The 26,321-nt window shown below is 39.5% G+C and overlaps 1 protein-coding gene across 1 annotated transcript in view; it reads left to right on the top strand.

The window, feature by feature from the left end:
• gcgrb (glucagon receptor b) overlaps positions 1-25,155 on the top strand; it is a 55,494-nt gene extending 30,339 nt beyond the window's left edge. The window contains exons 2-14 of the mRNA XM_044339729.1: positions 10,813-10,960; positions 11,158-11,254; positions 11,374-11,481; positions 14,167-14,255; positions 14,623-14,729; positions 15,360-15,507; positions 16,501-16,660; positions 18,091-18,151; positions 18,363-18,432; positions 21,120-21,208; positions 21,782-21,926; positions 22,417-22,458; positions 22,813-25,155. Coding sequence (XP_044195664.1) covers positions 10,907-10,960; positions 11,158-11,254; positions 11,374-11,481; positions 14,167-14,255; positions 14,623-14,729; positions 15,360-15,507; positions 16,501-16,660; positions 18,091-18,151; positions 18,363-18,432; positions 21,120-21,208; positions 21,782-21,926; positions 22,417-22,458; positions 22,813-23,235 — 1,593 coding nt within the window. The 5' untranslated portion in view covers positions 10,813-10,906 and the 3' untranslated portion in view covers positions 23,236-25,155. The remainder of the gene's footprint in view (positions 1-10,812; positions 10,961-11,157; positions 11,255-11,373; positions 11,482-14,166; positions 14,256-14,622; positions 14,730-15,359; positions 15,508-16,500; positions 16,661-18,090; positions 18,152-18,362; positions 18,433-21,119; positions 21,209-21,781; positions 21,927-22,416; positions 22,459-22,812) is intronic.
• Positions 25,156-26,321: the final 1,166 nt, after the last annotated feature.

Below are 26,321 nucleotides of genomic sequence, written 5' to 3'. Positions count from 1 at the left end.
ATTTGCTTGCTTTCCATCTCTTGCTTTGTCTTGCTCCTAATAAAATACACAAATACAGCTCATATGATTATCGGACATGGACGCTGAGCTTTTTCCATTGAATTTTCATGCAAAATAGGTCAAGCACAGCTACGTACAATAAGGATGCATCGACTCTGTGACAGCAGAAGTTCAAAGAAAGGTTTCACTGAGTGAATTTACATAAAATTACAATAAATTTAATAAAGGCATTACTTGTAATGATGATCATGTTAGGGTGTCATCAAGGCATGTGAAAGTTATTCATTATTCAGGCCAGAGCCTGAGAAGAACCAGAACTGAAGATACATATTGTAGCATCACTGTTGTGTGAAAAACTAACACCAGTTTAGAGGATCTTTATGTTTTTACTTCTACCACTGGATTATTTGGCTCTGGATTTATTATAAAAACTCAAAACTGCTCTGTCATCAAGCAAGGTAGATGACATTTTGGAGATACAAAGATTACATCCAATGTGATACATTTCACCCAAAAGCAGCGATTACTGCAAAACATTTGGATAAGGATTTGAATACTAGCCTTAAAACTGAGGTTAACTACCTGGATACAGAGATTTACACAAGCTGGAAAATGCATTAAGATATCGTCATTTCACAGCATGCTGCTGCTGCTGCTGTGTGTGTGTGTGTGTGTGTGTGTGTGTGTGTGTGTGTGTGTTTGTCTGTGTGTCTGTGTGTGTATGGTCTGTCATAGGCCACTTTTGGGGACAAAAGCCATGTCCCCAATTGGGAAAAAGCTGATTTTTGGGTTAGGGTTAGGCAAAGAGTGGTTATGGTTAGGGTTAGAATAAGTCTCCAGGAAATGAATGTAAGTCTATGTAATGTCCCCAAAAGTGACCATGATCTGATGTGTGTGTGTGTGTGATTGTGTATGTAATGTAAAACTTATCTGTGAGGTCGATAAGACTATCAGTTTGAGACAATCCTGCAACTATGTGCTGTCCTGTGTTCAGTATTGTGGTTAAATAAAAACAGACACACAGGCGCCAGAAGCCCAATGGCACACATGTGCACATGAACACACACACACACACACACACACACATATGCACACGCACATGCACATGCATATGCACAAGCACACTATGCTCTTCATATGCCCAGTTACCCATGTAAGTCAAGTAAATCCCTATATGTGACTGTGCATTTCACTAGCAAGGACCACACCATCAACGAGATGCGTTTGGATGATTTATTGAGGAAAATAATTAATGTGCATAGTTCTTTCAGTTGCTGACTGTGTTGTGGGGAAGCTTATGGGGAATCTGCCGCAGCACCTGGGCAACAGCGGACCCCTCAGGACCCTACGAAGGAGAGGAAGAATCATGAAGAAACAGGAAGAGAGAAACAGAGTGGGAGGGAGGGGCGCAGAATACGAGATTGGAAGAAGCGGAGAGGGTTAGGTGGTATTTATAGGAATTCCGGTAGTGGCGTAATTGAGGTGTGGTCCTGCTCCTGAAACTTCGCTGAATAGCTTCAATTCACTAGCAAGGACCACACCATCAACGAGATGCGTTTGGATGATTTATTGAGGAAAACAATTAATGTGCATAGTTCTTTCAGTTGCTGACTGCTTTGTGGGGAAGCTTACGGGGAATCCGCCGCAGCACCCGGGCAACAGCGGACCCCCAAAAACCTCCAGTTACTTAAGATAAGGTTGAGCCAATCTGAGATCTTTGAGATTTTGATGGGTGTAACGATGATATGTCTGGGAGGAAAGACGGCCCATGAATTGTATGAAGGCAGAAAGAGGAAGGCGGTGAGGATTTTTAGCTCACTCTTGGTGTAAAAGTTCTATAAGGAGTGAAATTAAATGAGAATGGTTGAAGACCAGGCCCGGCTGTCCGCTAGGAGATTAGAGAAGAAGTTGATGCCACTTGGGTAAACATGGATGGTATGTGTTTTGATGGCCATCACGGAAGGGCGTCACCGAAGTGATGTTAAGAGAAGTTAATGCAACCCGGTGCACATATCGATATATGTTACTGATATAATGTTAAAGTTGTTGTAGTATTTGGCAACCCAGTGCACGTAACAGCAGATGTTACTGAAGTGACATTAGATTAGTTGTATCAGTAGTTTGCAGACCGGTGCACGTTACGTCAGATGTTACCGAAGTGACATTTGATTTAGTTGTATTATTAACTTGCAACCTGGTGCACGCAACGACAGACGTTACCGACGTGACGTTTGATTTTAGTAGCTTGCAACCTGATGCATGTAACAGCAGACAGTACTGAAATGGCATTAGATGAGTTGTATTAGTAACTTGCTATTGTGGTTTGCAGTGTGGACCCAAATGCAGACACAGACTAGAGTGATGTTAATTGAAGTAAGGCTTTATTGCCAGGGAAATGGGTGGAAGTTGAGGTAGATGGAGTAGGGATGAAGCAGGCTGAGGCCGAGGACTGGAGGGCTGAGAGGAGTGAGGGAGAATGGCAAGGGCAGGCAGGAGGGAGGGAGGGAGGGAGGGAGGGAGTAGGTGGGCTGGAGGGCTGGAGGGCGAGTAATGGTCCAGGGGCACACTTGGGCAGAAACAACGATCTGGCAATGAGTGGATGAAGAGCCGGGGTAGATATACTGCAAGCTGATGAAATGATGAGAGGCAGGTGAGCAGACTGGGAGAGATGATGAACTGATTGCAACCAGGAGTTTGGCGCTGGGAGCCAGGAGAGCCACGCCCAGGCCAACACACACACACAATATAAACAGAGAAAGACAGACAGGGGAGCACTGGAAACACAGGGAAGGTGGAAAAAAAACAGGGAAGCACTAGGGAATCTTCAGGTACCATAACACTTGCAACAACAGACATTAATGAAGTGACATTTGATTTTGTATTAGTAACTTGTAACCCGGTGTACATAACAATATATGTTACTTATATAATGTTAGAGTAGCTGTAGTATTTGGCAATCCGGTGCACGTAACAGGAGACGTTACTGAACTGATGTTAGTTACGTTAGTAGTTTGCGGACCGGTGCAGGTAACAGCAGATGTTACTGAAGTGATGTTTGATTTAGTTGTATTATTAACTAGCAACCCAGTGCACGTAATGATAGATGTTACTGATATGACATTAAAGTAGTTATAATAGTATTTGGCAACCCGGTGCTCGTAACAGCAGATGTTACTGAAGTGACGTTAGAATAGTTGTATTTGTAGCTTGCAACCTGATGCATGTAACAGCGGACATTACTGAAATGGCATTAGATTAGTTATATTGATAACTTGCAACAACAGATGTTACCAAAATGATGTTTGATTTAGTATTAGTAACATGCAACCCAGTGCACATAACGATAGATGTTACAGATATGATGTTATAGTAGTATTTGGCGACCCAGTGCACGTAATAGCAGACGTTACTGAAGTGACGTTAGATTAATTGTATGGTAACTAGCCACCCGATACACATAATGATGGACCTTACTGAAGTGACATAAATTAGCAACTGGCTAACTGGTGCCAGTAAATCCGAATGTTATTAAGTGACATTATAGTTTGATTAGTAACTTGCAACCCATTGCAAGTGACGACAGACGTTACCGAAACAACGTTTGAATAGTTATTATTAACTTGCAATCCGGTGTACATGGCGATAGAATTTACTGACGTTACGTTAGATCAGTTGTATTAGTAAAAGGCAAGCCAGTCTGGTAACTGATGGAACTTGAGGCTTCTAGAAAAGCATTGGCGATGTTGCACAGGGGGAAATACGACCTGGCCCCCAGCAGGGGGTGCTGACGATGCAGACTGTGGCCGTGGAGGCAGCGGCGGGTCTGTGAGGTCACGCTTACCGACTCTGACGGTGCTTGGTTCTGCCGATGAATCCGGAAGCGTGGGAGGATTGGTCATGGGATTGGTGATTGTTGTTGACACTGGCCCTCACCGGGGGGTGCTGACGATGCAGGCTGTGGCCGTGGAGGCAGCAGTGGGTCTGTGACGTCACGCTTCCCGACTCTGGCAATGAATCTGGAAGTGCGGGAAGTTTGGTGATTGTTGTTGACGCTGAGTTGACTTTATTGTCGCTGCGGTTGAAGGGAATGCCTACCCTTACAGGAATAGTTGGATGCAAGCGACAGTTCAGTCTCTGATGTCGGGCTCTGTTTGTGGATGTAAAAACAGCTTAATCGAGAGGAGGGCGCACCATGGTTTCACCGTGATGAGTAGTGACCCAGACTGTAGGCAGCTGATGAGAAGTTGAAGCCACCTGCTCCCACGGCTATGACTGTCGCGTCCATGGTTTTCGGCTCTAAATTTTTATATCGATGTAAAACCAATGTTAACTTCATGTAAGACATGAGTGTGACATCAGTGTGTGAGTTGAATGAGAGATCAGAATCGAGCCATACACCAAGATGTTTAATATTATCAACTTTATGTAGAGGAGTACCATTATTACAGGTTATTACAAATCAGGAGTGGATTTGAGTTTCTGTCTGGTACAAAAGATCATAATATAATATATACTTTGTTTTATTGAGCAATAGTTTATTACATGAAAGCCAGGCTTGTAAGATGTTGAAATCAGACTGAAGAGAAGCTTGAATTTGTGGTAGATCAGGTTTGATGTATATATGACAGTGTCAGCATAAAGTTGAACACAACAGTTACTGAAAATCAATGGTAAATTGTTTACATAAATAGTGAAGAGAAGTGGTCCTAATGTTGAACCCTGGGGCACTCCTCTTTGTTTAATCAACAGATCAGATTTATTCCCATGTAAGACATTGTTTACTGTTATGAAGGTATGAACCACAGACCTGCATTTTCAGAAAGTCTGATAGCATGGAGTTTATCTAAAAGTAGATAGCGATCAACAAAATCAATTGCTTTTGTTAAAAGATTGCCTCTGTGGGTTCACCATTATCTGCAGCAGAGAAAACATCATTGGTGAATTGAAGTAGGTCAGTAGTAGTGGAGTCGTTGAGCCTGAAGCCAGATTGAAATGATGATAAAAAATTGTTGATACTGAGACAATGTGATAGTTGATAATGAATGAATTTTTCGAAGACTTTAGCAATAGAGCAAATAATGAATATAGGTCTATGAGTGTTGAGATCAAGTACATGGCCTCCTTAATGGAGTGGAGTGATGCATGCACATATCCAGATAGCTGGTAACTCACATGTGGACAAAGAAAGGTTGAAGAAATCAGTAAGTGGATACATAAGAATATGGGAAGCTAGTTTAATAAACCTGTTTTCTTTTCCATCACGTCCAGCACCACAGTTCATTTAATTCATTAATGGCATTCTGAACTTCAGTTCACCTCACTGCAGTTGTTTTTCCTCAAAGAAAAAGAACGGCAGTAAGGTGAAATATTACTAAAAATCCAGTCAGGTAAGAATCAGGTAAAACAGACAGAGGAGAAATGCTGATTAAATGCTTGAGCAATAGATAAAAAGTCATGTTGCATTGTATTGGAAACTCTTATTTGATTAATAGGATGTTTTTCTGATGTATTAATAATGGTTTTGATTTTGAATTTCTTTACTTACAGTAAAACATTCTTTATAGTCATTACATGTTGCATTGCAGGTTTGTGTCTTGCTCATATTTCTCAGCTGCCTGTATACTTCCCAATCAGTATTACCTCTTGTCTGACGGACTGTTGACCATGCTTTGCCCCTCTGCCCAAAGAGACTAATAAATTCGAAGGAGACCTTTCAACTTACTGGGTTGATTTCTATCTTATGAATGTGAGCTTGACAACATCTCAATATGGTTTGGCCAATTCGATCACATCCCAATCGCATTGTGTTCTGAGTGCATTTACGCTGCATTAACATGTTTTTCCTCATCCACCTAAAATATCCAGACACAGATCACATTTTAAAGCCAGGTGTAATTAGGATAGTTGAATGGAGTCCTGACTTTTTAATGTTTCTTTAGTTGAAATACATTGTGTTACCTTATCTTTTCATGGGATTTGCTGAGAATAAGAAAAATATAGAATATCACCACACTTATCCTTTAAAACATGATCTAACAGATTGAACAAAGCAAGACCTTTGGGTGCCAGAGGGACAGGACTGAAAGCACTTGTTGTTTGACCCATTGGATGCATTCTAGGGTACCTGATTCCATAGCTGCCATAATAAGGTAACATCCTCTGATTCATATTCATGTTTACATAATTCGCCAATAAATTCCGCAGCAGATTTCATCATAAATTTATTTTGTCGTGGAAGTTTAATCTCTCAGATTGTTACCAAACATGCAGATTACATGAAAATCTGCCTGCAGGAGTGTGTAAACTGTCTGTCTGTCCATCTGGTCTCTGTTGGTTTTGCTGCTCAGTCGATGAGAGCAGCATGTGGCCATAAACAGGAAGGTTATTATTACTGTAACAACACAAGATAAAAGGCCTGTTGCAGGAAGAAAACACAGCAGCATTTTCCCGAATTGTTGTTTGCTCTGTAGTCCTTTCAAATTGAAGGTGACCATCTGTGTGCTGTGATAACATGTCAGGCTATCAATGTTTGGCTTAGGTCTTTGTCAGGTACAGCAATGCAGCGTCATGGATACAAACACAAATACATACAGAAAACACACAAACACGGCTGGAGAGACTGGAACAGAATGGAATTTGAAACGTTTTAGCCAAAAATGTTTCCACGGTCAAGGTGTTTTTTGCAGAAACGTTTCAGATTTCGTTTTGTTCTCCAACTTCGATGGTGAAGACTGGTCAACTGACACCCCAGGAAATGCGCCTGCTGTGGAAATCAACACACATTCACACAAACACTTCAAGCCATTTTAAGGGGGTTTGTGTTATAGATCTCATTCACAGACTCTAAAAATGTGAGAGAGTAACCAAGGCGGGAGGCAGGGACCTAAAAATTTGCAGCTGTAAGCACAGACAAACATGCTGGTAGGAGTTGATTAATGTGAGGAAATCTCACCATCCTCTCCTCTGATCCACTTCCCACTACTGTCTTACCATGATTGATGCTTTTGTGTGGTGATTTTGCAATACATTCACAGATAAATGTGCAGTGCATTCATGTGTATTTATGCACAATACGCAGTTTGTTTGCATTTTAGTCATTTTCAAGCAAATATGCCAAAACATTTTGCTGATTTAATGCTTTTCTTTGTAATGGCAAAGTAACACACACCAGGGGTTGTAGTGAGGTGTTGATCACTGGAAGTAGACTTGAGAGTAGGAAAGAAGTGTCTCACACTCTGGCTCCATATGCAAAACTGTAAAATTAAATTTTACATTACAGTTCTTTGGTTAAGTATATTTAAAAATGTTAAAAATACAATTATTTTGAATAGATTTCTAATATATATACAGAAAAAGTTAACAACTTAATGTGAATGTCCAATAAACAGAGGTACATTACAGAAAACACTTCAAGTCATAATCTATATTTAATCTATATTTAATCCACGGGGTGACAGTATCCAATAGCGTTCCCTCCTGGAAAGTAAAACATCCAACTAACCTCCTCCTGAGGGAGTGATACCTTCTCAATACCAATATATCTTAGAGAGGAAATGGAATGATTACATTCAACAAAATGTGTTACTACTGGATAATTCATGTTTTTGCATCTAATAGTGCTTCTATGTTCGGTAATATGAGTTTTCAAGTCTTTACAACATATGACTTATACCACAAGGGCAACTGATAAGATAAATTAGATTTAGTGTGACATGAAATAACTCCTTTTATAGGGATGTCTTTACCTGTATGAGGATGTTTAAAACTTTTGCAACAGTGAGTATGGTTACACTGACTACAACAACCACAGCGACAATTGAGTCGCTTGGGCTGATACTGATTGAAGAGGAGGTAAGTATGTGTGCACCAGATGTCAGGTTTTTACCTCTTTTACCTCTTTTATATACCATGAGAGGTTGTTCTTTGAATACACCACTGAGTTGAGAATCAGATTCAAGTATGTGCCAATGTTTCGTTATTATTTCCTTTATCTGTTCTGAACCCTTAGATGTTATAAACATACGGTCATTTGATTTCACTGTAGGTTTATTTTTAAGTGATCAGACCTAGATCTGTCTTTTATTTTAGTGGCAGCAACATTTATGACAGATTTCTTGTATCCTCTTTGTTGAAATTCGTTTTTCATTTCACTCATATACCTGTCAAAATCATCAGTTTTCTAGCAAATTTGTTTTAATCTGCAAAACTGACTAAAAGGGAGACTATTTTTTAGCAGTAAGGGATGATCAGCGTCTGCCCTTAGTAAAGTATTTCTGGCAGTAGGTTTTCTGAACAGATCTATATACAAGTAATAATTCTCTCTCTGATCCATAAATTTAGAAAACTGATGCATTGATTCATAATAAATGACATGAAATTCAGAATATGAGTTGAAGTATGTAAAAAATGACTCTAGCTGGGTCTTGGACCCTTTGAACAAACAAAACACATCAGCCAAGTACCTCTTCCATAAGAATATATCTCCTTGAAGTCATGATGAGGGTAAATAAAACAAGCCTTTGTTGTTTGAAGGGAATTGGCTGTAAGGCTGTAAAGCTGTAAGGCTGAGCAGCGGTGCCGTATCCAGCTCCTACAGTATAATACATCCATAGAGAAACCTATGGAATAGAAGAGGAAACAGGATAAGATGAGGAGAAATGATGAGGGGAGTGAAAAAGGAGTGAAAAGCAGAAATGAGAGAGGAGAAAAATGTGTGATGAAGAGCCAGGAGGAGAGGAGTGGAGAATTGGTGGGAAGAAGACAGATGTGGAAGTCTGAATTTGAGAAGTGAGGAAGAGAGAAGAAAGGGAGGAGTGAAAGAGACAGTGAGGAAACAAATGAAGGAGAGAATAGAAAATGAAATGTGAAAACTTGTGGGGAAAACAGGTGAAGAGGGGGAGCAGAGGTGCCAGGAGCAGATGTAAGAGAATGCATTTAAAGTTTATGATTAGAAATCTTAATACTTTATTTTTGTTTTATATTTTCTTCTTTCAGTGGAGGACATTTCCAGGGATAAATGAGGGCAGTTGAAAGAGTGAGAGAAGTTAAGAAGAGGAGGAAAGGAGAACAGAGTGACCAGGAGTAGATCAAATAAAGTACATTAAGATAATAACATATGTTGTTTATCCTTCTATGCTATTTGCTAAATAAATCTAATATAATTTGAGTAAATGTTCTTCTGTTGGCCTAATATTCAATTCAGAGTATTGAAGACTACATTTACTTGGCATTGTTGGGGATCCTTGATTTGCTAATAGAGCAGCCCAGACTATTATGGCATTGATTCAAATGTAGCAGATTTGTCAGCTAAACATTCATCTGTAAACTCTACACCAGCATAGTATAACAAATCTTACACCAAATTCCTACCCTACCTATGTTATGTAACTTAAAAATAGTAAGCAATATTTGTATCAGACAATTTTTGCCTCTTTTTAGGTGGCAGGAGTGAAAATTAGTCATCCTCAACATTTGTTGTGTTATGAAGTCAGTTGGACAACAATTAGATACAAAATAGGATGTAGACTCTACAGGATGATTTTTTTTTTCCTGTGCAACTTTTGTGGTTTTTCCCAATGATGTATAGATTTTTAGGCATTCTATTATCTCAAATGGCTTCAAAAATAGTGTATATAGCTGCCATAAATGGGAAAAAAATGGTTTGGGCTAAGCACCGAATGTTTACAACATCTGTCTCTGCCCTGGTATTATGTTTACAACTCAGAACAGGGGGAATAATAACAAAACATTTGCATATACTTGAATCTCAACTCAGTGGTGTATTCAAAGAACAATTTCTCATGGTATATAAAAGAGGTAAAAACCTGAGAGACCACCTGGTACACTCATATTTACCTCCTCTTTAATCAGTACCAGCCAAAGCTACTTTTGCACCTCTATCCCCAAGGGCAACGGTCGCTGTGGTTGTTGTAGTCAGTGTAATTATACTTACTGTTGTAACAGTTTTAACATCTTCAAACGGGTAAAGAGATCTCTATAAAAGGAGTTTCATGTCACACTAAGTCGGTCATTTATCTTATAGCTTGCCCGTGTGGAAAGTCATATGTTGGAAAGACGAGTAGAGCACCGAAAACTTGTATTGCTGAACATAGAAGTGCTATTAGATGCAAAAACATGAAATATCCAGTAGCAGCACATTTTGTTGAATTTAATCATTCTATATCCTCTCTAAGATATATTGGTACTGAGAAGGTATCACTCACTCCAAGAGGAGATAAGTTGGATGTTTTATTTTCCAGGAGGGATTCTTGAAGAGGGCCGAAACGTCATCTAAATAAAATAGAAATGCATATGGAGCCAGAGTGAGAGACACATATTTCCTTCTCTTGATGCCTTTTTTTGTCATACATGATAGTAAATTGACTTTGAGTTATGAACTGACAAAATAAGACATTTATTCCATTTGTGTGGAAAACTCAAATGATGATTTGTGATGGTGATTTTCACTTCAGTTGAGGTATCCCATGAGCTTTTCTAATGGATAAGAAATTATTCAACCTTTTTAAAATTGTGGAGCTATGTGGTTTTCATTATTTGTGTGCTGTTTTCTCCTTCTCTCTCTCTCTCTCTCTCTCTCTCTCTATCTATCTGTGTGTATGTGTGAGCAAGAGGCTGTCAGTGTATCACTGAGAGTTGTTTTTTTCTGTTCATTGATTCTCAATGTCTTTGTTGTTTCACTCCATCTCTCTTTCAGTTGCAGTTCAAACAACCCCCATCACACACACACACAGACACACACATACATACACACATGTCTCCCCTTTAACATGCTTCTCCATACCATGTTTGTAGGCCACACGGTGAGATAGGGCTGAGACCACCTCATGTGTTGGGCCTCCTCTGTGTTCTGGTCCCCACCAACCCCCATCCTCCCAGCATCAGTGGGATGTCCCAGGTGTGTCTCCTCTTGGCCTTGCTCATGCTCTGCAGCTGCACAAAGGTATGACTCCTAAAATCTCTCACATCTTTCTCTCTTTCACAGACTGTCTTTGATCCTCTGACATCTTTCTCAAAAGCCACTGATTGTCACTGACAGTCAACAAACCAAACCAAAAGCGGGATGGAGACTGACGTAAACAGTGTGTGTGGATTTTCACATTATAACATGAAACTTCAGGATGTTTGGTCCTCCCGCAGGTCTCCTCTACTAACTCCCTGGAGCTTCTGAAGGAGCAGTGGAGCAGCTACAGGAACCAGTGCCTGGACTACATCAACGCCACGCCCCCCGCCACAGGTGAGCCCCTCTCCTCGCAGCATGAGTTCATATCTGAACAAGATGCATGCAGCAGAATAAACCTACAGTAAGCTCTGAGCACAGGTTTCACAGATCACACTCTCTGCTCTCCGCTGCAGGGCTGGTGTGTAACAGGACCTTTGACCAGTATGCCTGCTGGCCTGATGGACTCCCAGGAACCACTGTCAATGTCTCTTGCCCATGGTTCCTGCCATGGTATCGTAAAGGTCTGTCTGTGAAAGTTTTTTGCATATAGTTTTGCATAATTATGCAACACATATTCACATTCACTGTAAGTTTAAAAACATAAGTGTTGAAAGTTCAGTGGTGGCCAGAATACAAAACAATTATAATGTGTGTAAAGATCCACTCCCAACCTTTTTTTTTAAGTTTTCAACCACACCTCACAGTCACGAGTCTGCAATGGCACGAGTCTGTACTGTCTTGACTCACGAGTCAAGACAGTACAATAAATATAATAAACATCATGAATAAAAAAAGGTCAGCACATATATTATCTGTCAATGTATTTTCACTTTTAAGTACAAATACAGTAATTCACAAAGTCAAAATAACCAACAAAAAAGAAAAGTCACTTAAAGGGGACGTCTCATGCAGAATTCAAGGTCTATATTTTTATTCTGGGGCTCTGCTGGAATATCTTTGCATGATTTACAGTAAAAGAAAAACTCCTTATTTATCTTATACTGGCCCTTTATGCAGCCCCTCAGTTCAGTATCTGTCTGAAACAGGCCGTTTTAGCTCCTGTCTGTTTAAGGCCCCCCTCCCGGTGAGCCCACTCTATCCTTATTGGCCAGCTTTCCATAAGCTGCCCATAAACAGTAGTAGTCGGATTTCGCTTCTTTTTCTCGTTCTTTATGCAAAATATAAACATCCTAAATATATCCCTATAAGTTTTAGCCCAAATTCAATATGAAATATGCAAGTAAATAACGTGAACAACCCATAGAACAACCTCAGCAACAACGGCTACCAACGGACGGCTGTCTGTGGGCATGTCAATCTGTTGTCATCATGAGGAGGAAGTAGAGGCAACGTTGCAAACGAAATGAACTCCTTCTCTGTGTTTTTCTATCATGTACTTACACTGTCCCGTCGTGTTGTTGGAAGAAGCCAGTTTTGGATCATAGAGAGATTTTCTCTGATCTTTAGCATTTTTCAGACTGTCTGTGTGGTCTTTTCATCGTCTAATAAACACAATTTTCTGTCTCACAGTATTTCTTCACTGCTCGGCAGATGACTGATATGTTTTGTTTTTTGAGATAAACAAGTCTTGTTTGGAATATATTTCCTCTCTGCCACTAAAACACGTGACATTCAGCAGCAGAAAAACTCCTGTGGTTTGAACTGACACTTCAAAAGGGACACTGTGGACAGACATTCATGGAAACATCTGCCATTGTGAATACATAAATTGTCTTGTCCTTGTGCTGTTGCTTTATTGTTTTTTTTTTTTTTTAGAAATGTAACACTGGCATATTGAACTAATAGATGTATTAATTGTCAGAGCATTGTGTTGAATTTATCACATAACATAAAGAGCTCACCTACTCTTCGGGGCACCTGCATGAGAAGTGTTGAATGACTGTTCAGTAGGCCCACTTGTTGCATTGAAGTATTGACGTCAGTTCATTTCAGAAACGCAAGGATGCAGCACCCATCCAGTGACAAGACATGAGAGTGAAACCTCAGATAGAAAGAGCTCTCTGAAGTGCCTTTATTCAAACAGAAAGTTCTTTTCACAGCTTGTCACATGTCCTTGCCTTTGAGTGGGATGAAAGAATATGACATCTATTGGATGAATGTTGTTTTGAGTAGAGTGTGCAGAGTTTTCCTTGGAACAGATGAAGCAATAATCGGACGTGAAGGCCAAAGATTAGTTAATTATCACTCTACTATCATCCTGCAAGTGGTGTAAAGACTTCACACTGTGTCTCTAGGAGCAGTGCATTTGTCCTGTGGAGCTTTCTTGCCATCAGTGTAGCTTGTAGCTCAGAAATTACAACAGTGTCAGTTCATGACATAAAGGGCCCAGGTTTGATCTGCAGCTCTTCCTGTGGAGAAGATTTATTTTCACGTTCAGGTTTCCTCCAGGTGACCTTTGGAGACTCTGATTAGGTGTGAAAGTGGACTTGTTATCTCCTGAGGAGTGGTAGCCTGGCAGGGGTCTCTCTGCCCTCGTTAGAAACTATAGAGTTGATTTCCTGCAACACTTCTCAGTTTCAGCCTCTGTTTCACTAGCTTTCACCTGAAAGAATGCACTGCAGCACAGAGGGTCAGTCTGTCTTAGAAAGCTGCAAAGTCAGGTGAGACTTTGGCATCATATGATGGGAGTTTCACCCACCTGTGAACCTTAACAGGAATAAACCGAATAATGAATGAGTGAATGATGGTATCCAGCTTGAAAAGTACACTAAAATAAAATAGCATTGTCTCACTGCAATAAATGGTCCAGAATGAAAGTAGAGTTATAGGGTTTAATAACTTTTTGTCAACTGTTGTTACAAAGGTCATAAATGAACATTCATCTCAACAATTTTTCTTTGTTTCAGATACAGAATGTAACTTAAAGGATAGGTTCACAATTTTGAAGTTTGGAAGGAAGTAGGGCTGTGGAGTTTGTCCACCATCACTCACACTGAAAGTACATTATGAAGGGATTTCTTTGTGGCCAGTATGAACAGGAGGAATGATTACAATGAGAAAAACATGTTTCAGTGTTTAATGTTTACTGTTCTTTCAGGAGAAACTTGAAAAATTGTGAACCTATCCTCCTTTAATATTTAGTTATAAACTATCCATGCCATAATGGGACATTCAGTGCTCAGTGCATTCTGAATAATGTGGCATTCAATTATAAAATCTCATAATACATGTCTCTGTGTGAACAGTCCAGCAGGGTCTGGTCTACAGAGTCTGCGGTAAAGACGGTCGATGGGCACAAAAGAATACCAGCGAATGTGAGGACGACCCTGGGCAGGTGAGGTGTGTGTATACTGTACTGTGTGTTTGTGTGTGCATGTCTGTGCCAGAGATTGTGTGAGTCCGGCCTTCCACGTGTGCAAACTGTTTTCATGTTTGAAGCCGCATGGAGTAGCAGATGGTTGGATAATATTGTGACTGTACCTGACTTGACACTTTTACTTGACACAATCTGTAATGAGTCAGCGTGTGAAAATGACCCCCATCTGTCTAAATAAACATTTGGACCCTTTTAACATTTTTTGTGCCAAATCTAATCGACGGTGTGTTGTGTGTGTGTGTGTGTGTGTGTGTGTGTGTGTGTGTGTGTGTGTATAAAGGAAATGCGTGGATGTAACTGACTGTTTCTCCTGTTGGCTCTGCAGCAGCAGTATGGCCGCATCCTCAGTCAGTTTCGGATCATGTATACAGTGGGATACTCGCTCTCTCTGGGAGCTCTGCTACTGGCCCTGGCAATCCTCATCACCTTCAGGTAGGACATGTAAGGGAATGAATAGGAGGAATGGATAAAAGAATGAAAGGAAAGAGGGAAGGAATGGATGCAAGTAAGGAGTGATGAACGATGAGAAAAAGGAAAGAGGCAACTGATTAAAGAAAGAAAGGAAGGAAGGGTGGAAGGCAGGAAGGAAAGGATGACACGGAATAAAAGAGCAGGAAAAAGAAAGCAATGAATGAAAGGAGAGAGAGATAAAACAAAGAAAAGAAAGATCGAAGAAGGGAGCGAAGGAAGGATGGAGGAAAGGGAAGGAAAAAGGAAAGAAATGAAAGAATGAAGAGGGAAACAGACAATGGGAAAAAGGAAAAAGGGATCCAAGGAAAAAAGACAGAAAGAAAAAGAAAGAAAGAAAGAAAGGACTGCACTGAATGATAGGTGCATAAAAAGGAGGGAAAACTTTGTTTCCAATGATGGAAACAAAGTAAGGAAAAAAGATGGTGGGAGAAAGGAGGGAAGGAAAGGAAGGAAGGAAGGAGAAAGTGACGGAGTTCAATGGAAAAGAACAAAACTAGAAACAAATGAAGGGAGAACAACTGCTGCATGCAGAGTAGAGAACACAGCACATCAAAGTGAAAAGCCATCACACGCTCTGTCACTCTGCAACAGGAAGCTCCACTGTATGAGAAACAACATCCACATGAACTTGTTTGCCTCCTTCATCCTGAGAGCCGTATCCATCCTGGTTAAAGATGCCCTGCTGACCCTCACACTGGAGCACAGGAGCAGCAACACCCAGGCCTGGGTTAACATACCGGTTAGAGCAAACACACCACACCAACCTCATCTGCTATGAATACTCATATGCAGCTATTTTGCATGACAGCAAAATCTTGTGATAATAATATAATGTCGGTAATAACAGACACAAATTTGCACAACATACAGTAACCATGCCATATAGTCTTGAATATCTGCATTTTTCTATGACAGAACATATGACAGAACCTCTTTTTTGACATACCAGCCCATACATGTCATTTTTCAATTCTATAACCATCACTCATTATTAACAGCTCAATGAGGCACTGATCAGGAATTGATCGTGTGTGCTTAGACACATCAAAGCTGCATATAGCTGATATAAAGTGGGAGCTTTGACAAACATTGTTCTTGTTGTTTGGATCAAGTGGCATTCCCTGGAAAAATGAGGTGAATGAATGAAAAATGAATAATGAATGAGAATGTTTCTATTTGTAATGACAGTCACGTACTATATCATCAATAGTTCATAAAGAAAATACACAAAAATACTAAAAAAAATTGTGAAACTGATATGTTTGATGTCAGAGGGGGAGAGGAAATCAACAATGTTCACATAGTTTTCAAGTTCGACTTGTTTCTTTCTTGCCAAACTGCTCTACATTTGCACTGGAGAGAAATGTATCTCATATAAAATGGCATTGCATCTGCATCGATCCACATTAAATATAAGCGATAGGCAATTCAAATGTCCTGTGAATGTGATCGGTAGCTCTTATGTTGTGGTTCAACAGACAATGTGGTGAACAAATGGGAAAATATATGCGGATGCCAGAATCAAATATTGTTTTATTCTGTGTGTGTTGGACAGTGATCCTTGTCCTCTGACGTCAGACAAGATACGAGTATTGTGGTCTGATTTGGACTCTATTGAACTGAACTGCAGCAGACCATTTGACATTTATCTTTATCTTTTATATTTATTTGATCTCGGTGGAGTTTTGTCTCATTGTTTGTGTCCTTATCCTCGTCCTGTGATGTGTGTCAGGCTGTGACGTGGTGTCGTGGTGCCATGGTGATGATGCAGTACAGCGTAATGGCCAACAACTACTGGCTACTGGTGGAGGGCATCTACCTGCACAGCCTGCTGGTCATTACCGTGTTCAGCGAGAAGAAGTACTTCTACATTTACCTGGCCATCGGCTGGGGTAAGAACCAAAACTGAAATCTATCAATAATAACCTCACACCGCTGGCTTCATTAATCATGTAGATCTAAACTGTTCCTCGCTGGTTATCAGTAATCAGCTGCTTCAGTGGCTATGTTTATCATCAAACCTCAACAGGAAGTCAGTCAGGTACCAGAATGGTTAACAGGTGGGTAAACAGACTAATGAATAAATACAGAGCAGCTGTGTAGACAGGTGACTGTTCTCAGGGTGAGTCAGGTGATTCACAGAGATGACAGATATCTCAGAGGGCATCTAGTGGGCAGGTGTGGCATGACAGGCTCTGAAATGACAACTCAAGGTGAATGCACGAGCAGGCACATCAAGACTTTTGTCCACTGACAAAACCACGGATTTGAAGATGATCAGATATTTGATTCATAATCATGAGACGGTGAAAATAAATATGGTTTGCCATATATGACCGTGAGCAACTAAAATTCACTGCGACAGGTTGTTCAGCTAAACCAGAATTAGAAAGTTAATTTAGGTACTGCAGATTTTATTATCATATCATATTATTTAAAATGTATGAATCCTCAGGGCACATTATTTTTTAAAAAACGTACAAAGCGCAGAGCTGTGGTTGATCGTAATTGTTTTAGGCCTGTTGTCTTGATATCACAATGTCACTTTTTTAACATCTCTAAATATATAATGCATTCAGTCTGCTATTGTGAGATAACAATTTAAATATATAGTTATCTTGAAATCTCAAACATTGTTTTCCCATTATTATGGCTTATAAACCCCTACTTGTTTGGAGATAACAAACCATGGTCTTGCCACATTTCTAATTTGTCCCAAGTGTCTGTCTATCTTGATTTTATTCGCTGTAAATCAAGGTTGGACGCAGTTTTCTGTATTAGAGAGCTTTCAAGTCTTCATTGCGTAAGAAGAGAATATAATTAGATGTCTTGAGATAATGAGATTTTGATATTATGATTAAAAAAAAACAATGTTTAATGATGCATCTTGGGTAATGATATAATAAAACAATTTCATCATAATAATTTATTGTACACATCAGCTGAGTGCGCTAAATACGGAGCTTTAGAGGAGCAAATGGATTATGTGTGTTGTCATCAATTATGTGGTAAAATGACAACAGTCTTTCCATCTTTACTTTTTTTGTTAAAGGGAAAAAATTTTCAACCTGGACCCTATTTTCCCATTTTTTGTGTCTAAGTGACCAATTGGGTACATAACCGTTACCAGTACAGAAAGTATAGCTTAGTGTTATCTTAAAGATTTTCAAAGTTATGGCTGAATATTTAGCTGATTTCAAAAATTGATGTCCCCATTAGTCACTTAGACACAAAAAAGATGAAAAAATAGGGTCCAGGTTGAAAAATACTAAAGTTTACCTTTAACTCATTAAAAGTCACATTTTACCTCTCTTATTCTCAGGTGCACCACTCATATTCGTGTTGCCATGGATCACAGTGAAATACCTGTATGAGAATGAGGAGTAAGTTTGGTCCTTTTTTTTGCATCAAATGAAAGGCAGTAATATATATCTATCATATTTTATCTGTGACAGTGAGGAGAGAGGAGGCTTTAGTTTTTTTATAGTGAAAAAAGATCAGAATCACAATGACAACCGCAGTAAGTTATAGTGTGTGTGTGTGTGTGTGTGTGTGTGTGTGTGTGTGTGTGTGTGTGTGTGTGTGTGTGTGCAGGTGCTGGGAGAGGAATGTTAACATGGGATATTGGTGGATCATCCGTTCTCCTATACTGTTTGCTTATCTGGTAAGACTGTTTATCTTTCTGTCTGTCAGTGTGTCTGTCTCTTGGCCTCATGTTTTCTCTTAGAGAGTTTATAACTGATGGATGCGATGACGGATATTCAAGTCTTAAGTGTTCTGGGATGTGATCGAGCTACAGATGCACACACACACAAAAAAAACCCACACACAAAGGCTGCAGGTAACACTCACCAACTGTGTCTTGACAGATGTTGCTGTGGGTAGATACCAAATGATCAAAAGTGTGTGTAACAGTATCTGGATTAGGCAGGTGTAAAATGTGCTGGAGGTACTGTAGTGTTGGGAGAAAAAAATCAACTCACCTAACAATTGAGATTCTCATCTTCTGCTACTATGAATCATTTTACAAATTCCTAACATCACTCCTCGCACATTAACAACAATGTGATCTCTCCCTGCTAAGTACTCTATGTCAACAGAGTGCCACTCTGTAGTCAAGTGTAGCTTTTCATTATAATGTTATAAAGTAAAAATGATTTCAGAAGCGAAGGCAAGCACCGCACCAATTTCAGATCTCATGGAGAAGAGAGAGCATGTCATGGCTGATGATGTCAAGCTCTTACAGCTGTGCACTACATCAGGACTTTACTCATGATTTTAGTCTGATGCAATATGAAACATACAGTAACTGCTAACTGATCTCAGTCAGAGTCACTGTCTGACTTTTATGTACAGATCAAGCAGAAAAAAAGTGTTGAAAGTGGGCACTTTATTTGAAAATTAAAGGGATACTTTGAAATTTTGGGAAATATGCTCATTTGCTTTCTTGCAGAGAATTAGATGAGAAGACTGATACCACTCTCATGTCAGCACTGTTACCAGCCAAGAAATAGTCCAGCATATGATCTCTGTACAGATTATTATTACCCTAACAATATAATAACATTTAAACACTGAGCTTTAGAGGTGTTGTTTGGCAGATTTTTTTTCTACCTTTGGACAGAGCCAGGCTAGCTGTCTCCCCCTGTTTCCAATCTTTACACTAAGCTAAGTTAATTGGCTCCTAGCTGTAGCTTCATATTTAGCATACAGATGTGAGATTAATCTGATCTGCTCATCTAACTCTTGGCAAGAAAGTGAATAAGCATAGTTTCCAAAATATCAAACTAGTCCTCTAAGGTACAGAAGATCTAAAATGCCTAAATGAAAAAAAAAAAGGTCAAACCACAAAATAAAGTGAAATACAATGCACACTGTTATTTGTATTTCCTTTATATGTATGTATTTACTGTGCAATAATTAAATGAAAAACATTTTAATGCCAATTTTGCCAATTTGTCTTTAATAACTGAATTAATTGCTTTTCATTGTGACATGAATTTTCCATGCCACATTAAAATAAAACCACAGCACAGAAAACAAAGTGTTTCAGTGTTGTCCAGAAGAGAAATTTGTTGATATTGACAGTGTACATAAAAAGACAATACAAACAATGTTGTGTATTTTATTTTGCTAAGCATTTGAAATCCTCCGTACTAAAGTGACTGTAATCATCTTCAACATCTTCAGCAATAATGTGAGCCCAGAGTCAGCAGTTAATACACAGAAACAAATGATCGAAGCCTTATTGAACTGAGAATTTTCAAATTAACTCATTTGTGACTTCTAGAAATCAAATCAAATAAATCATATAACTTCCAGAGAAGATTCCCACCCCTCATTGGAAGCTGGACATATATGGCTGAACTATCAATGATATACTCTCATTGCTGTTCTTGCACTTCCAGGCATGTACATCTGTTTTTTATGGTATGATAATCTGTAACACACACATACACACAAACACACACACACATACACACACACACACGCACACACACACACATTCTGCCTCCCTCTGATTTCCCCCCACTGTCTCACATCTAGTATCATTCACGCAACACACACACATACACACACAAGATAGAATAAGTTATGGAATTCCTCTTGTGTGTTTCCTGCCTCTTGTTCCCATAGAGACAAATAACATTATGGATGGACACACTTATGAACACACATTAACAGTAGCGACCTTTGTGACCTAATGTAAAAGCGTACGTGTACATGCACACACACACACAAAACCCGTACATTTCCTGGAATGTGTAAGTCAAATGTACTCTGTGGAAAAAACTCCTCTTTATTGGAATCGCTGAAATCATTTCTGTTCAGTTGTATAACAGAAGTAATGTTACATGTCATCCTGCAAAAATCCCAAACACAAGCCTGCAGTTCAACCATTGTTCACACTCACACACACATATTCACACCTAAATAAACTCTATTTGTGTGCACCTATACACACACACACACACACACACACATGCACACACATTCACATAAACACATCTGTCAAGACAAATATACACGTTACCAAACTTGGAGAGCTAATAACATGAGTGTTGTAATAATTAATGTTCTCTGTCATCAGCGAGGGTTCTGCACTAGATCACAATGTGTGTGTGTGTGTGTGTGTGTGTGTGTTTGTGGCCAGGAGGTCAAGTCTCACAGATCACAGAGAGACAAAATATAAGTCCAGTAATGGACATTTTAGGGAGTCTCTCCATCTCTCTCTCACCACACTCACAAACACAAAAAGTCACAAATATTGTCATCAAAAAATCTGCAGAACATATTTTCCATATTTGTTTGGCTCCATTTAACTCCCCTTCTCTTCTCTTCTTGTTTCAGATTAATTTCTTCATATTCATACGAATTATCAAAATCCTGATGTCTAAACTCAGAGCTCACCAGATGAGATACACTGATTACAAGTTCAGGTGAGACAAGTGTTTTCTGTTTTCAGGGTATCTGCTGGAGCTGGTGCTCTATGGATTAATGTTTTTAGGAGTGGGTCCCTGTTTTGCACACATGCGAGGATGCACATGCACATCCTGTCGATGGTTTCATGCTAATATACCGACTGAAATATGTAGCATGAAATATGTGTGGCAATATGTAGCACTGCGCCAATAAAGGTAAGAAAGAAGAAAACTGCTTGCAGGCAAACAGGAATGTAAACTCTGGCTCTGCAAATGTTTGGAAATACATTCAACACATATATTAATCCTCAAGGATACACAGAATGTGTTTTGGTGAGAAACAGTGAATGTAAACATGTAACATGTAAACTTAGTTTAGAAAAAAAAACTCCACAGAGTAACTTTAACATTTTACCACCTTTAGTTTAGTTTGAACTAGTTTTTGTTCTGAAGACCATATTCATTTTTATCTACATCATAACTCAATAAAATAAGTACCACTGACCAACAGTGTGCAGGAATTTCTGGTTTCCTCTGATAAAAATAAAGAAGAAATATTCCCTGCATTTCCACATTCCTACTCTGATCCAGATTAGCGAAGTCCACTCTGACTCTCATCCCTCTGCTGGGGATCCACGCCATCCTCTTCACCTTCGTCATCGACGAGTCCGTCCCTAAAGGCTCCCTGCTGCGCCTCATTCGCCTCTTCTGTGACCTCCTTTTCAACTCCTTCCAGGTCTTTATGTCATATTTTTGTGAGGCATATCATTTCTAAGCCTGCAGTTTCTTCAGAATAACACTCGATATGCAACTGTATACTCTCATATGTTCAATCACCTTGCTTTTGTGGCATTTTTAGAGCATTACTGTACTTTTTGGTAAATCTAACATAAATGCTCTACATCAAAGATTAACTTCTTCTAATTTACAGTGTTAAAATGTCTTCTTATATTCTTTTACTGTAAAATGTTTCGTCACTTTTCATTTGGGAAAGAGTAACACATGGACCTGGAGTAAACTAATGGACAAATAACACACATATTTCAATGTGTCATGACTTTTTCAGTTTCACTTTTTCGAGTTCTACAAAGGCAATATTGCAGGAATTTTTCATGATAATAAAAAGATAAAATAATTATATCCTTCAATGTAGAGAAAAAAAACTACTGAGAAACTTTTTGGTATCTGTCGTGATGTAAATGCTAAAACTCCACCTTCTCTTTTAGGGCCTGCTCGTTGCCATCCTGTACTGCTTTGTCAACAAAGAGGTGAGACGGATGTGTTTTCGTGTTTAGCACCACCTTAATTTAATTTCTGCCATTGCTACAGTTCTTCCCCTTGGAGAAAAGATATATTATTCATCATCAGTGTTCCTGTTACCGGCCTTTATCAGTCCTTTCCTATCTCTAAAAGCTCCATCTTTGTTCAAGCTCCACTTTATTCTTTTGTCTACAAAGTGGAAACGACATCACCCGTCTGCTAATCTCTAAACTTTTAAATGTAGTCTTTAGCAGGAGACATTCATCCAATAGAGTGCTTAGTGTCTTATCTAATCTTCATCACAATCTTCATGTGTCTCTCTCTGTTGCCGGCTATCTCTCCGCTATCCCTTCATCCTCCAGGTGCAGTCCGAAATGCTGAAAAAGTGGAAGAGATGGAAGCTGGGTAAGGACATTGATGAGGAGTACCGCCACACCCACAGCCAAACGCCACACATCAAGAGCGGCAGCATCGCCACTGGCAATCTGCCCGATCTCCATGACAACAATGCCAGTGACCCCAGCGGTGACTCGCCTCACCTCGACAAGGATGACAGAGCTCCTTCCTGCTCCGCCGCACCCGAGGAGAACCGCCGATTAGTCGTCTCCTACAGCAACGGGACAGGGAAAGGCAGGCCCGCCAAGAGCAAACACACCTTACAGTTCTCTTTCTTGCCACACCGAGGCACCGCCAGTCATGCCAGCACTACCATCGAGGAAGTGTTTCTGGAAGGGAGGGCGCAGTGCAACACTTACCCTCTGGAAGGAGAGGAGACTAATGTCTGAGTGGCGGTGGAAGGATGACCTGCCCTGAGCCCTCATCACACAAACTTTCACTGAATGTGCTAGTCGCTGTTTCGGATCAGTGTTCATCATGCGCCAACAAGACAAGACTGATCAGGCTTTTCACTGCTGCACATTGTCGCAGGAAGTAAAGTATCAACCTGCGCCGCTGCAAATAAATATTTATTGGTTTTGGGACCTTGAGTGAAAAAGCACTTACTGACTTAAGACATCAGGAATGATTAAATAAATTAAAATGAAATTCTAGTGGTGTTCAGTGTGAGAGCGTGTGTGTGTGTGTGTTTGTGTGTGCGTGCGTGCATATGGAGGAATGCCATTTCAACACTGACTTTACTCACATCTTTTCATCTGTTCTGCTGGTGCCATTGGATTTCGACTTGTGTCGTGTGTCTGTTTGCTGCAATGGATGCTTGTGGTACTCTCCTACATAAACCTCTCAGTGTCGTTTATTTTTTCTTATTTTTTATCAAACTGAATGTGGACCACAGCATGCATGCCTCTGACGCATTTCCTATCATTCAAATGCAGTCAGAAAAGCATTGAAACAATGAACACAGCAATGAAGACATCTTGTTCATGGAGATCAGGAGGGAGGCAGAACCGAGCGATTCCCTGTAGACTACTGACTCTTGTTGTGCTGACACAGCCTTGCAGAGGCACTTTGATCTTCAGAGAGACTGAACGCTGTGCTGTAATGTTTAAGTTATTGTGGTTTGAAATGACCAAGGCCAAACATAAAAATATTAATATATTGCAGGTTTTACATGAAATGTGTAAATTAGGCATTACATTCGTTCCTCTTTTTTTCATGCCAACCCTCTTCCTCCTCCTCTTTAAGCAGAGTTTCCTGTCTGAATGTACATGAACAATGGAGACATATGGGTGGAACATTATTTAAATGTATAATGAGAAATATGTCCTCATTTGGATTTATCCAGCAAGGAGATTAAAATTAAACTCTTGATTTGCCTGCATGTAGACATTTAGAAAATTTGTACATGACACACTGTCAGTTAATTGGATGAAAATTTAACAAAAATGATCTTTGGTGTTTTACATAAACCAAAGTTGCTCTAGATCACAATGATCATACCACTCCAATCTGCTCCTGTCACTGTCCATGCAGCTGTACATTTATTCAGTCATACAGTGCTCTTCAGAAAGAACAGAGGCAGTTTTTTTACACAGTGCACAATATGTACTGACTAGAAAAGTCCTTTTATACGCCAGAGGGGTTTTCAATTGTAAGGAGACATAGATGCATTTCATAACATAATGTGTGTGGATTTATTGTTGAAAAGAGCACCACATGAGGGAATGAAGTAGTTATCATTCATTGCATTGTGAAAATGAGCAAATTGAAACAAGATTTGGTGGGGTTTTTTGTTTTGTTTTGTTTTTTATTTCACATTCACTTCAGACATGGATTGAATTGGACTGGATTGTGTGGTCAATAGATTCTAAACATGATAGATTTCAATCACACTGGAGCCAACAAGAGTTTTCACAAAGGGATTCCTAATGGACTTTTATGATCAAGGACAGAAATATATTCTGTTTGAAGTGTGAGAGAGTGCACTGTACACTGTAAATACTGATAAAACTGAATATCATAAAGACAAAGGCGGGTGGGTGAAGGGATATGTTGTTGTTCAGTGTTTTTGCTTGCAGCGCAGGTGACTCAAAAATGAAAATCAACTAATTATCTTGAGAAGAGAATCTGTTTCACAGAACATGACTGCACCTATGAAGTCCTGTCTCATAATTTAAAATGTTGCAATTGTCACAAGGGGCCCAAAGCAAACAGTATAATATGAGAAAAAGCAAAAAGTTTTATATAAAGGCCAAATTGTTGTGTCTCATCATCTCTGTCTCTGTGGATCCTATTAAATGAATTCTGTCAGCAAAATAAGTGTCAGTATATATTGTGTCAATTCACCGTATGAGAGAAAGACACTATTTTAGTATCGAGCGCTCAGACAGTTGTCATTCCTCCACAGTTAGATGACATTAAAATCAAACGTATTGCATATAAGTGACAGTTTGTGGTGACTTTCACAGCAGCTGATGTAGACTAATAAGACATATTTCAACATTGGCTGAAAAACACATATCAGACAAATAAATAAAAACAAATTCCTCTGTGTGTGTGTGTGTGTGTGTGTGTGTGTGCTCATGTATATCATTGTGTTATTATTCCGCATCATATCTGACCGCAAGGCCAGTAGGTCGTCTTATTAGCAACCGACACAGGTCCTTTCCTTTGGGGATTGTCAGCTGATGAATAATGTATTGCTCATGCAGACATGTCCAATAATGTATATGTTCATTCTTGTGTGTGATTGATCTCAAAATCTCTCTGAATACATCTCCCTCCCTTGTGCTCCATGTGTGTATTTACATATTGCAGTATCTCTGCATGGCAGGATTAAGGCGGCAGAGAATATTAGTTATGGACAGCTCACATAAAGACGGGTTAGTATGCTGTAACATACTGTAGTTGTGTATTAGAAAAATATAGAATTTGAGGGTTTGGATAGATTTTCATCTTAATACTCAAACAATTTCACTAACACTTATCACTTAATCTACTGTGTTTTTGTCCTACTTCTATTTATCTGCTTCTTACAGTCTCTTATTGGTTTCATACAGTACCAGCCGCTCAGAATTGCCGCCCGCAGCCGGCTGCCAGCTGAATATATCCATTCATTCCGTTCAGATAAGTAAAGGCCTGTCATGGACCTGTCACGGACCTGTCACGGACCAGCCAGAAATTCTAGGCAGCTGCATCTGTATATGGATGTATTGCACATTTTCTTTTTACAGAAGAGCCAGGGCTATATGAAAACAAACAAATGTTTGAGGTTAACAATTGCATTTGAAATATATGATGGATTACATGTAGAATTTAGGAAAAACTGTTTTTCAAGGTGAGACGTGGGAAGGTGTCAAACCATACATTACATTGCTCATAAGGGCCAGGGCTAATAATTTCTTCAACAATATAGTGATACACAGCTCATTTAAAGATCCCCTCCAGACATATATGAACACTCTGCTTAGAATCA

This window comes from Thunnus albacares, chromosome 3, assembly GCF_914725855.1.
Source record: "Thunnus albacares chromosome 3, fThuAlb1.1, whole genome shotgun sequence".
In the NCBI taxonomy this organism is placed as follows: Eukaryota; Metazoa; Chordata; class Actinopteri; order Scombriformes; family Scombridae; genus Thunnus; species Thunnus albacares.
This window is presented reverse-complemented; position numbering and strand designations above follow the sequence as displayed.